Consider the following 13,709-nt stretch of genomic DNA (forward strand, 5'->3'; position numbering starts at 1 on the left):
CTTTGCCTAATTTTAACCAAACCATATGCAGTTAAGAATTTAGGCTAAAACATGTGAAAGCACTCAGTGAAAAAAACTCTACAAGATATCTGATTATGAAATATTTGATTGAGAAATGTTTTTCAGTTTTCCCACCAAATACTGTATAAATATGCAATGCAATATTACGTGTCTGTATTTTTAAACTGCATTGTTGGATTTTAAGCATTAGAGTCTCCCCATAAGTATCATGTAGTACAAATGACACTTTTATTTTGCTGAAGATCATCTGGATATTTTGTTTCATCTAAGTATCCTGCAGTCAACAGGATCGACTGCATTAACTCCTGTCTTCTTTCCCTTCCCCTCCAGAACTGTGTAAACTACGATCCTAACACTTGTTGGAATGTATATATGATAGACTGCCAAACCTCTCACTATGATTTTATTGAGAACAAATCAAATATCTTAAAATGCAAGTTCTAAGTACAAGAAATTTGATTAACTGTTGACAGAATCTCACTGAAAATTCATAAGTAAAAAAGCTGAGTGCAAAATAAGCTTCTCTCTCTGTGATGTGACAGAAATACAAAAGTTTATAGTAATAAAATACCAAAGTGTGCAAAAAACTTTAGCCACTTGAGAGTTTATACTTACCCACTCCAAAATGGATGAAAGCATTGTACTATTGTGGGAAAATTACTTGGGGGGCATGGAGGGAGGGGAATTAGGGAAAACTGGGAGCTGACAGAAGCATAGTATTACAGAAAGCTTTTTAGGGTAAAATACAGCTATCGCTTTCAGGACGGTTGGCGTGCACAGAATCTGCATCACCACAGCTCCCTAAGCAACACACCCTGCCAGCTCAGCACATGCTGATGGGAGTAACAGAGGGTAGAGCGGTGTGGAGACACTGTGGCCAGGGTCTGCTGTACTCCCTGCAGGAACGGGAACCTTGTGGCACCACACAGCTGATAAGCTGCATAGAAATTGTCAAATGAAAAATATATGAGATGCCCACTGCTGAGCCAACCATTGTGGTGAAATTACTCTCCTCAGATGAAATAATCTCATTGCAATACTAATGCATACCTCCATGCCAAAGCTACCCATCTCCAAGGTACTACCACCCCTCACTGGATACATGAAACCAATCAGTAACAAAAATATGTATGACAAGAGTCACTCAAGCTCCACCTAAATGTAAAGAAAATAGACTGGTCTTAGACTGAAATAAGTCGAAAGGGGGGGAATTGTCTAAACTCTTGAATTACCACACTGATTTAGTATTTAACTATATGTTAAAACAAAACTATCCACAAAGTTAGGTCAATCTGACTTTCTAAAATTGTTACAAATCAAGGGACTTCTAATCAAGGGAGTCAGCCTTGGGAAGGATGAGAAACAAAGAACAGATAGTGAAAAGAACACCATTATCTAAGTTACACAGAAAGAAGCCTTCAAGTGAGGAAGTTCTGGCTATAACAGGAGACAAGCTGATAAAGCGTTGCAATTCACTGACATCAACAGAAAATTAGTTGAAAATAGGACGATAATTGTGGTAGTGGGAGATCGCAACCTCTGACTCAAATGGCTCCCCTGAAAAAGGACAAATCCCCACTTGAGGAGCATGGGTAGTTAGTAAAGAACTTCAGTAGTGCTACCTGAGGATGCTTACTGATTTGCATTAGAAGCAAGAAACTTGTAACCAATCCTGTGTATGATAATGAATATGCAATGTACTATGAAGTATAAAAAGTAAGAAAACAAGAGGAGAAGTTAGCCAAGACTCCATCGTAACTTCTGGGATCAGTTGATGGGCTGAACCTCTCCTCCTCTATAGGGATGCCCATTAGGTAAGAACTTTATTCTATGACTAACTCATGCTAGCTGTTATTAAGTGTATTGTTTTAAGCTTGTTTTGCAGTCAGTGTATTATCGCCAGCAATCTCTGAACTTTATTCTGTCACCAACTTGCATTTTGTATAATAAAAATCTTCAGCTGAAATGAATTCTGTATAAACCTCTGGAGATTTGAGTAGTTTTTATAAGGGATCTGACTCAGTGATGCTGTCAGCAGAGGTCCCTGAATAGGTTAGTTGAATCACCTTCTGATACAGTGGGCTGTCATAACACAGGTAGCACAAAGGCTGGTCAGACACAAGGGTCTCATCTTTCCTGGGAAACCGACAGGCTGATCAAATATAAAGTTTGAGAAAGCCCCCTTTCTTAATGTGACAGCTGTTTTTCTATGTATTTTAACTGTTTCAGGGACAGTGACCACTTGGGGTCCTGGGCCTTTTGTGCATTTCTTACTGGCCTGGATCCATCCAGATCTTCTTCCCTTCAACCCATCACATGCCACATGGTCACCATTTTGTACCATGACCAGAGGTGAGGGAACTGGAAGTTATGGTGGACAGTACTAGGGAGCAAGGTATAGAGGGGACATAGGTGCCTGATGAGAATTTCTCCAGAGATGGATTAGAAGAATTTGTGTCAGAAAAAAATCAAGGGCCTATCACTGTTATTGACTGGAGAATCCACTGGAGAAGTGGAGTTTGTCTCAAACTGCCAAGCACTCCATCAGGAGTGTGAGAATTAATATAGTTCTTCCTCAAGGAAACAAAGAATGATGACATTAGAAATTTAGTGGAATGTTGAATTATTTCATTGCAAAGTCCGGGAATTACTGATTTCTGCAGTGTGACATGCAGGGGACCAGCAGTTCTACCAAAAATTCACCTGGAGTGCTACTGGAATATCTTAGCAATATCTAGGAAGAGGAATTGGTCTTGAGCTAAGCATGTCAAACTGATGAATTTGTGTTGTTTCACTTCCTAGTAATTCACTGGGAATTCTGGAGGCAACTCAGCAGTTTCCCTTTCAGAGCTCACGCACTATCATTTCTGTGGGTATAGCCAGAGGCAGGCAGAGGGTGGAGTGGCTCAGTCCTGCACTCTCCTACACTGTCTCTGAACAAAGCTCAGGAGAAGGTGGTGATACTGTTCCTCAAAATCCAACCCCAGCACAGGCAGCAGGCCTGGCTGAGGCTGTTGGCAGCAGAGACTGCATTGTGTGCCACAGTATGCGGACAACAGAACTGCTTTAGCCTGCCACAGGCAACAGCATGAGGCTTCAGTGCTCGCTCCCTCTGCTTCACTAGCCCCATTTGTCAGTGAGATCCTGTGGCATCAGCACATGTATGCCCTGAGACCAATGTTGCAACAAGGAAAATGAAAAATTCCAGGCAATGGAATCAGACAGCAAAGCTACAGCTGCTTTAGCCACACGCAGCCGTAAGGAAGGAGATTCACTCCTTTCAAAGCTCTTCTGTAGCTCTGTAGGAAATGCAAAGAAACACAGACAAAAACAAGTCCTCTTTCTCTCTTGCTGAGGTTGAGCAGATTGTCTCAGCAGTGTTTCCCATGTTTGCCATGAAGAAAGCAAATGATCAGGATTAGGAAGTGAGTCATGATCACTCGGAGTCACTGAGTATAGCCATTCTACTGCAAAGTGAATGCACTAGAGCATACACAAAACAAAAAACAAGACAACATGACTGAAAACAATTTCCTAGCTTGAATAGTCAGATAACACTGTGCAATAAAAAGAATGCTGTGTCAAAACTGTAACTGCCTCCTGAGCCTAAAATCCTGAAGACTATCCCAAGCAATCTCTTGGACTATTGCTCTTATCCAGAAATGCAGTGTCATAGAACAGAAATAACACATTGCTTCAGGTAACAAATCATTGCAATCTCATTGATGCTATGCTTGAAAATCTCTTAGGGAACTTCAGGATCCATTGGTTTATTACTTTCTACAGTAACTCTTTGTGTTCCTTTTGGCTCCTACTGCCGGTAATAGGAAAATCTCTGCAGGATCATCATTCTGTTTTCTCCATCTACTAGTAAACATCTGCAACACTGGTTCCTTTATTCTCAGCTGATCTTTCCCAGTTTTGCTATTGTGTTTGCTTTTCACTTGAACACTCATCAAAAGGAAACAGAATAAACTATTAGAAAGCTGTAATGTATGTACGTATTGTATGCATTCATGTATGTGATGTATGTATTCATAAAGCCCCCGTCAAGATAAACTGATTCATACAGTTATGCAAGAGAAACTTACATCATTCTCCTGCACATCAGTCATGGTATGATGAGGATCAGGATAGTACTTCAAAAACTGGGCTACATAAGTCATGACAGACTTTTCATCTGGCTTGTCAACATCCACATCTGGACAAGAGTAGAACACAGTAAATCAATTTATAGCTGAATAGCACAAAATGCTGCTTAAATGTCTAAACACTATGAATTAGCCCATCTGATTTAACCCACACAGACAGTTCAAGCTTTATTCAACTATGCATTAGGTACCTTCTGGATCAAGGAGCCTTGGAATTCCCAGTTCTGTTTCTGCAAGTGTGAAGGCTTCTTCCAGGTTTTCTCTATTTGACCTTCCCCTCACTTTCTCCATGTCTACTAAATCTGGGCGGATAGCATGAATAACGGAATGAAATGCAACACCACTTCTCCAACTTTGTCCAAAATCTTTGATTTCAATTCCAACTTGCCTAAATAATATCAAAGAAAAAAAAGAAAAAAGTAACTTGCAACAACATCAGGACTAGATGAAATAAGGGAGGAGACTGGATGCTCCACCCAGTGGTTACTCATCAATAAATCGAAATCACTTGTTGCTCCTGCAATGCTAATCAGGTTGACTAGAGCTCCATCCATCCACTGCATAAATTCATTTCCACCTATGAAGATTAAAGAGTTCTTCGTTATAAACATACTGTATTTGTCTCCAGTGAGCTTGCTAGCAGCAGTAAGCCAATGGTATTTTGAACAAATGAAATGCACCAGGGTTCTCAAGGTTCTTGTAACAACACACAGTCTGTAGATGTACACAGCTCCATTCACTATTCTCTTCCTCACTATAAAGCACTTCATATCTCCCTCATTATAAGTACTGCAATTCAGTTAGGTACATCAGTATCACAGGAAAAAAAAAAAAAAAAGGCTGCATTAATCTATCTTTCAAAATGAAAGCATAAACAGTGACAGCACTGCTGTTCAGATGAAAATACAATGCAAAAAAATTTTTATATTCTTACGAAAGGCATGAGTGACACTATAATTTCAAACACTCAGAACACTTACCTGTCCACAAAAAAATAAACACAAATGATCAAGAAATAGCAATATACAATGAGAAAGTAACCAGAAATGAATGACACTTCTGGCTGCTTCTTTCAAAAATAATTCTGAAAGGCATGGTGGTCCACAGACTGCAAGACAGTTTTTAACTTCAGCTGAGCATGCAAACTTCCTTTTACAACATACTTAGTTGTTAGGGTAGCCTTGTCATTGGAAGGTTCACAGCAACAGTAACTCTGAATGAAGGTTTCATTCAAAGCTCACTGTGATCATTGAAACAGTTTCACTGACTTTAATGACCTAGCCCTTGCAAATTACAATGTAAAGCAGGGCCAGGCTAAGCGTACCATCTTTCCTCTAGGCTTTTTTCAACACCTTTCACCTACTCCTCCCAAAAATGTTGACAGTTTCATTTATGAACCTCTTTTTATTTTGTTTGTTTACATATCTGGAAATTGCCGCTGACCACTTTCAGTTGCCTGTCTCTTACTGACAATAATGCAACAGGAAAAATGTCAAATTTGACTGTATTGCACTATAAATTACTAGTAATATACCTATTTCTTGGAGAATTGGAGAAAGTGTGAATCTTTACAATTATATTTCTTTCTTTTGAGGCACTAGTCCATAACTGGCCATTTCGCCTCCACACTTTACCCATGAGAGATCTCTTTAAATAGCAGTGATTCCTTAATTTTAACAAATAAATCCATTTTATTATTTTACATCTTTGATTATTATTTTCTTATTGTGGAAGCCACCAAACTACTATTGGATATTTGATCTAATTCATGTGCTTTTTTAATGCCTTTTTTGGAAGCAGAGTAAACATGGGATAATTATAGTAAATTAAGGAGATGATTCTTAAGTTAACAGGAGATAGCAAGAAATAACTCCAAAATAACTTGGATTAAAAAGAATGAAAATTCAAGGTAAACTTTGTAGTAATATGTCCCTTTTATCACAAAACTGCAAAGGATATCCATAATTTTTCATCGCCTGCCTTTCAACAGCAAGTGCCAGAATTTAGTGCTCCTACAAGCTCTGTCACTGAGGAATGCTGTCGGTGTGGGACTTGCATTGTCATATCAAGTGTTTTGGCAGCAGGACTAATACACTGTCATTCAGACATCTAATTCCCCTTTCAGTTCCTCATTGTGTCAAACATAATCCTACTCATTATTCAGAAACTATAAAATATGATTGCTTGTAAAATTAACGTAAATCATTATTTATTACTTGCTTGTTGTATGGTGGTAACATTTAGCAGCCTCAGTTGTCAAAAAGAACATGATCACAGGGAGGTGCAAAAGGACAATCCCTGACCGACAGAGTTTAGAATCTGAGGGAAAAGTTTACACTTCAGATACAAATTCAGTTCATTTGTAGGTTACTTACTTTGCTGCTGTGTACTGTATCCATTTTAACAAAGCCTTCCTTGCACTTCCTTGGACCTTCGTTACCACCTTCCGTTTGCTTGGGGGACTCGCTGTTTCTGAACTGACAACACTCTCCACAGAAGAAGCACTGCTAGACAACGACTGCAGCTGTGGGAGGTTGCTGGTAAGCTCTTCAATCTGTGGGGAAAAAATGTTCATGGTTGTAGATGATCTTGATTGTCACCTGTTTCTTAACTACTTTCCTAATACAGCTGACAAAAAAAAAGTTGGGCAGAATCTATGGTTAACATGCTGTGTTTTATTTAACTGTGCGTTAAAGTAGCTTCAAAAACGTTAATGTATGTGCCCAGATGATGGTCTTAAGTACAAGACATCTAGCAATCATTGACTTTCTTGACACCCTACAACTAGAACAATATGCAAGTGTGACATCTATGATTCTATGTTATCTATTATGACTAATCACTATCGAAATAGGAAACAATGGCTTACATTTACCTGGAACTCAAATTATAAAACAATCCACTAATTTCAGAGAAGGCTATTAAAGAATAGAAGCAACCTCAATGATCTCATCTGGATAGTTCTTTATTTACCATTGTACTGTTTTGGCACAAATTCAGTTGCAGTTTTGCTTTCAGGTATCTTGTGAAGAAATAGGGAACGTACTACAGGCAAAGTGCACTAGCAGTGCTTGCCAAGGGTGTATGACAGTTATTCATCTCATACCTTTCATCAAATGAAAATTATTGGCTATCTTAAGAACAATAAGTTGACTAAATCTGGGGTTTTTTTAACATGAAAAAGTTATATCCAGAGGATGTTGCAAGATTTTCTGTACTGTTTACTTAAAAAACAGAGTTTTGTCACATCACCGAATGAGTCTGCCACAATGAGAACCACAGCTCTCATGCATTTCTTCTTTTGTTCATGTTAAAATGATGTATCTGCCTGTGACATCTAAAGAAAAGCTCAAAAAATGACCCAACTAAAACTGATGGAGACAACTAGAGTTTCAGTAACTCTGGGAAACATAATTTTCCTCATTATCTCAATGAAATATAAATCAAAATTAAAATGTTAGTATCATTCTGGCTAACTTTTCTTCTGAGGAGATCTGAAATATTGAGATGTCACACTGGTTGGCACTTACAAGAACAGCATCCCTGAGACATTAAAGCTACATCACAAGAGAGTCAAAGCCAAAGAATTCCATAAAGAACAGCAAAAAAATCAGTTCCTTTTTTAATTGTTGGGCAGTGATTCGTTTTGTTAACTCATATGGACAGGATTTAGAAAACAAATTTTTCCTCCCACCTAACTTCAACAGAACGCAAATTATTTCTCCTCTACAAATTCAAAACCCTCTCAGTCTACTCCGTTCACAGCTAATTTTTCTCCTCCTTGCAAATGTCTGCATCTCCCAGTGAAACCAACATATTTACATATACTGTCTGAAAATAATTACTGTCTGAGATCAAGTGCACTGGAATTATACAGCAAAATCACCACTGAGGTTGCTAAAGGTACTTGTAACAAGAATCCATATTCTTGTTTCTGCTGTATTCTTGAGAGAAAGCAGAATAATATGCTGAAGGAATTCCATTCTAGGCCCAGACCAATCTATTCCAAAAAAACCAATGTGAAGCATCCCTACCATCGACTGTTCCTTTAATCATTACCAGATCCTCAGCTAATTACAAAGTAACTATGGTGAAAGACTGGCACTACACCAGTCCATATGAAATGGTGATCTGAACCATTTTGAGCAAGCTACACTGAAATATAAAAAACGTAGTACCTGAAAATACAAAATTATGGTCCACACCAGGCCAAGGACAATAGAGGGTCTGCCATCAGCAATATCAGTTGAGTTTATGTTGACAAGCTTAATCTATATAGGAAAGAAAACATGTTATTATCCCACAGAAGGAACCACATATATTACAAAACACATTTCAAACAGGTTTTATACTTTTACTGCATTTTTCCAATCAAATAAAAGGTCTCAAGTAAAAAAATCATTGAATGGTGCGATTTCAGTTCTTAGACAAGTATCACTATAGGTAATGAATGACTTTTAAGACTGTTGTATGCTATTATTTGTAGAAAAAAATATTTAATTTCAAGTAGAAAGAACAATAAAAATTACATAGAAACATTGTACAAACCGGAGATCCTCTGTATATGGACTAGCATGAAAAGCAAAGGAAAAAAAAAAAGGACAATACAAAAATAAGTATTAAATGATTAATTATTAGGTAAATGCATTAAATTAATTTTACAATGCAAAGAAAGCACGTTTTTTGGCACATCTTACAACACAGTTCGTAAGGAAAGCAAATTTTAAATTATACAGGGCTTTCTTGCTATAGTTCAAACATATTTGGAATTGAAAGAGAAAAGTGAGTTTAAGAATGAACAAGAAAAGGAAAAAGGTCCCTTGCAAGACAAACCTGACTATAGTTCTTTTACAATAAGAAGAGAGTTGGAAAAAATTAGTTGTCCAAGGTCACATGACTTTTTCAACAGAAACAGGAACAGATTCCATGACTCTCAACTCCCAAATGCTAATCTATAGTCTGAATAAAGTATCACCCTAAAATAAGATTGCAAGATAAAAGGTAGTAAAGGAGGAGATAAAGAGTATAAGGAAATTATGAGGTAGGTAATGCCCAAGGAAATGGAATTAAGCAGGTACTATTGGAGAATTAGCAAATATGTTACCACTTATTTCCTCAGCAAAACTAAGAGTCTGCCATCAATCATGATAGAAATATGAAGAGCTGCTGAAGTGTTCACGCACTGCAAGCTTGTTCATGCACAAAGTTTATGGAAAAACCTTGGAGAAGAGGTTAAAGAAAAGCAGAAGAATGACTTTAAGTGACCTCACGTGTCTCCCCAAAACACAGAAAAGACCGCAGTTGTCTAAATCAGCAGCTGGAAACTCACTAGATAATGGCAAGAGCAAACAAAAAATTGTTTAGACCTGTGAAGCTCTTTTCAGAATTGAAACTCCACAGTCTGCCTGGGAAGATGCAGAGGAGAAATACCCACAGGTTTTATTTCCAAACCTCTCCACCAAGAAATCTGACAAAACTCTGGGAAAACGGACTACTTGCTCCTCTAGCAGGCAATAAGGAAAATTTCCTATTACCTACCTAAAGAAAAATATACCAAGAGTCTCTTCTGTCAGCTGGATCAATTTCAACAAAAGCTTTCCTTTTCTAGGAAATGAGGTTTTTCTTATATATATTACAGATCAAAAGATTTACAGGGTCTCAGCTAAAGCTTCTGATTAGGCTAGTGTTCACAGAAGCATAGCCTGCCTTGTCTAGTTATTGTGTTATCTTTGGTTTATAATCCATTAAAATGGATCTAAAACAACAAAATAGACTTTTTAGAACCACAAAAAGTAACAGTTTGGTCCAGAATGGTATCTGTTCATTGCCAGTTGCATTTTGCAATGTAACAGGAGTATTTGCAGAAGTCTGATTGGACAGTGAAATAGGAAGTTGATTAAATGTGTAACAAACTTTATTTATGGGAGAGCCCATGGAGGAAGGAGATCCTGTCGGCACTCCTCAAAGAGCTGTACACAGCCACCCATCTCTGTTCATTCACCTTTGAGTACAGACCAGGGACTGCAGTCAGTTGCTGAAGAACCATTTGTGGTCTGAACAGCATCTGCACCTCCTCTGGGAGGAAAAGGTTGACAGAGTTGAAAGGGAACAAGGTCTTTAAAAAAAAGATAGTCAGGATGAGTTTGGTACAATGCTCTGGATGATGCTCTGTTTGTGTTGAGAAAAGGAATGTACTCTGAATAATTAGAAAAGGTTCCACTGAATGTACTCTGAATAATTAGAAAAGATAAGGTGGGCACCTGAAGGAGATAAGGAGACCATCAAGTCAGGAAATCATTGAACAAAGAAAATTGAAAGGTCTACTCCACCTAGATCCCACCTATTGTGAATGGAATGACTGGGTGTCAAAATCAAATATGTATGTAAAGATGTTGTGTAACCTCTCACAAAAACTGTATAAAATACCTAACTTTTCCCTGCATAGTTTGGAGCTAGTTTGTCCGGTGCGAATCGGCTAGCTCCCCGACGTTGCACGAAATAAATACCTTTGCTGCTTAAAGACAAAATTAGTCTCTGAGCAGTTACTCTGTGCTGTTTTGGCAGAGTGCATAGATGCATCCTTCAGGCTGGATTCAAACTAGAGATCACATGCTAATGCACACCAGTCTACCTGACACAACACACATTGCCAACTCCCTCCAGAAAAAAATCCGGCATATTGATACAAAGTACATAGAAAAATAACTAGACAAGTCCAGACAAAAATGCTTAGATATCAGAAGCAAAAACATGCCGCTCCATTTCTGGCAATCTATCTTCATCTTCAGCAGGGTCAGTTATCTAGCTGCACTGCTGCAGTATTTCTGGGATCTAAGGTGAGTGATTCAAAGTTTGGGTCACCCACCACATTGTAACACATAAACTAGGGAAGGTTTTTGCTCCCCACCCCAGCCTTGTCCTAGGTTATACAGGTCTCACCAGAGAGCAGCCCTCTTTGTATCGAAGCCTCCACTCTCAGGGTGCACACAATACGGTTTGTGTTAACAAACTGTAGTACATAAACCAGTGAAATTGGGCGCTAACGCTGAATTTTGCTTTGGGAATATATTTGTCTTTGATTTTATCATATATTTTTCAATTTAAAAAAAAATTCTTATAGATTTCTTTCTACAGACACCTGCTAAGATTGTTTCCCATATCATAGAAACATAATAGGTCAAGATGCCATAGGTTAAAGAGGGAAAGAATTTAAAACCCCAACAACTCCTGTTCTGCTGCACTGTGGAGACATAAAATTCATGTGTTACATCTGCATTGAGAAAAATTGAACTGAAATGCAGAAATTAGAAGAACAAAATATCTGCAATCTAATTAAAAAAGCAGATACAAGTCATTACAATACAGAGAGAAAAGTCAGGAAAAAGTAGATTGTTTCTATCTGATATTGATACCTAGATCACACTGAGGTTTTAGGTTTTCTGACTTTTGTTAAATTTATAAAATATTTTGTTTCATTTCTAAAATGGCCACAGCACTGACTTTACCAGAATCAATCCAGGATTAGCCTGAAGTCCTGCCAAGCTAATAAGGAGTTGCGTTGTTCTAAATTTTCATGTCTATACTTTCAGTGAGTAAATTTTTACATGTACAACCTAGTGAAGGCCATAAATCTATTCTTTTAATTTTTAATTAATACCTCTACTAAACTGAAGATCGTTGTTCTTTTCTGAGAACAGCAACAAGATAGTAAGGAATATGAGGAGCTGAAGAGCACATTTTTTAAAAAAAAGAAGAAAAAAAAAAGGAAGAAGATCATCCAAGATTATTCTAAGTAAAAAAAATAAGAAAAAACAAGTTTTACCCTATACATTGCTACATATTAGTGTTGGGTCTTGTAATTTTTACTTTACAGCAGCTTTTAGGCACTGTGTAGAAACTGAAGACTGCATACATAGCTCAGATTTTGGAGAATAAGAACAGGTAGGTGGATATAAATCATACATTTAAGAAAAGAAAGAAAAAAATGAAGGAAAAGACAGGACTAAATGCTACCAAACCTACCCGTCTTCCTTCTAGAAACTTAAGAGCTGTGCCAATGTTGGCAACCCAGTGAATTCTCTTCAGCTGACGTCCCTGCTCACAAGGCTTAAAGAGAAAAAACAGCATAAACTCCAATTGGATTTATACCAATTCACTGCAAAAAATGAAGTTCCAGATTATTATAAATGCCTATGTACATACCATACATACATCTGATTTATTTGTAAAAATGTTCCTTGAAACAGTCAAATCGTATCTTTGCATATACCAACAGGGAAGGCTGACAGATAGAGGGGATGTAAATGTGATTCTTTGATTATAAAGAAGTCATATATATCTTAAAAACATCAGGATGCAAGCTGTCAGCTTCAGCCTATAAACTTCATCAAATCACAGAACTGTTTTTCTTATGTAAAATAAACTACTACTATTTTTATACACAAACACACACACAAATATATATATATATATATGTGTATTTGAGAGAAGGCAACATTCTCTCAGTAAAATGCTTTTGCCTGCACAGGAGACGTCAAGGTGGTTGCTGCTTTTAAAAATCAGTCTACAGTGAAGACATTTTACATAGAGGATTTTTATCCACACTCTATAATACCTTACTGCCAATTAAAAATACCAAACTATGACATACCCTCACTGAACAATGAATTTTGATGAACTTCAGACATGTAGGCTAAAAAAAGACTGGAATTTTGAATTAAATCAAGAACATATCCTAGGCTTCTAATACTCTACAGTGGAATGAAATTTGCCGCTTAATCTTATATTGTAATGCAAATATACAACTATTATAATTTAAATTTGTGATCATAAAATTACAAATGGATTTAACAAAGTCCTGCTACAGATTCTGAAATTCCTCTTGAAGTTACTACTAACATCATAGTCTCATATACATAACCTTTAAATTAACCAGACATTGATCTGGTTCTGTAATATGTCTTGTCTTTCACTAATTCATATAGGCAGGATACAATTCAGTGAATTTCATTGTAACAGGAACCATCATTAAAATTCTTTTCCTGTTTTACCACTTCTGTTTTGCCACAAGAGGGAGACGTTCTGTTCTATACTAACAAAACAGAAATGGGTATATTTAACAGAGCAGAAACACACTTCTAATTCCAGCTTTTTTCACATCTTACAGTAAAATCGCTCTTGCAGTCTGAATTCCTACCTAATTTTGGGTATCACCTGCAATCAAAACAGAGGTGAAATATGAAAAAGAGGCAAAAGTGTGGCACTTGCAAATTGCCTACATGTGAAGGAACAGGTAACATCTGAACCCTACAGTAAGCTGAATGACAGACTTGGCTCTGGTCCTTCAGATGCTGCCACCTGATCTGCGAGCTGATTTGGAACAAGTGAGAGTCCATGGCCTAAAACACGTTTGCTTTTCTTCTGCATCACATGCACAAAACTAGCCTGGCTCCCAAGAGGCACCCTACTTGCCATGTACACACTGCAGCCTCTGCACACCACCTGACTGTGAAAAAGCTATTTGGCATCATTTAAGGT

The 13,709-nt window shown here is 37.5% G+C and overlaps 1 protein-coding gene across 15 annotated transcripts in view; it reads right to left on the reverse strand.

Annotated features, from left to right (window-relative positions):
- SYNE1 (spectrin repeat containing nuclear envelope protein 1) overlaps positions 1 to 13,709 on the reverse strand; it is a 316,992-nt gene that overhangs the window by 238,844 nt on the left and 64,439 nt on the right. For 12 of the 15 annotated variants that reach the window (XM_056344229.1, XM_056344228.1, XM_056344227.1 and 9 more), the window contains exons 5-10: positions 12,195 to 12,278; positions 8,721 to 8,741; positions 8,351 to 8,443; positions 6,548 to 6,726; positions 4,364 to 4,560; positions 4,113 to 4,222 (exon numbers count right to left, since the gene is read on the reverse strand). In XM_056344229.1, coding sequence (XP_056200204.1) covers positions 4,113 to 4,222; positions 4,364 to 4,560; positions 6,548 to 6,726; positions 8,351 to 8,443; positions 8,721 to 8,741; positions 12,195 to 12,278 — 684 coding nt within the window. The remainder of the gene's footprint in view (positions 1 to 4,112; positions 4,223 to 4,363; positions 4,561 to 6,547; positions 6,727 to 8,350; positions 8,444 to 8,720; positions 8,742 to 12,194; positions 12,279 to 13,709) is intronic. The other 3 variants (XM_056344232.1, XM_056344222.1, XM_056344234.1) reach the window with 1 other exon arrangement.

The sequence above is a fragment of the Falco biarmicus genome, chromosome 6 (assembly GCF_023638135.1).
Source record: "Falco biarmicus isolate bFalBia1 chromosome 6, bFalBia1.pri, whole genome shotgun sequence".
NCBI classification, from domain to species: Eukaryota; Metazoa; Chordata; class Aves; order Falconiformes; family Falconidae; genus Falco; species Falco biarmicus.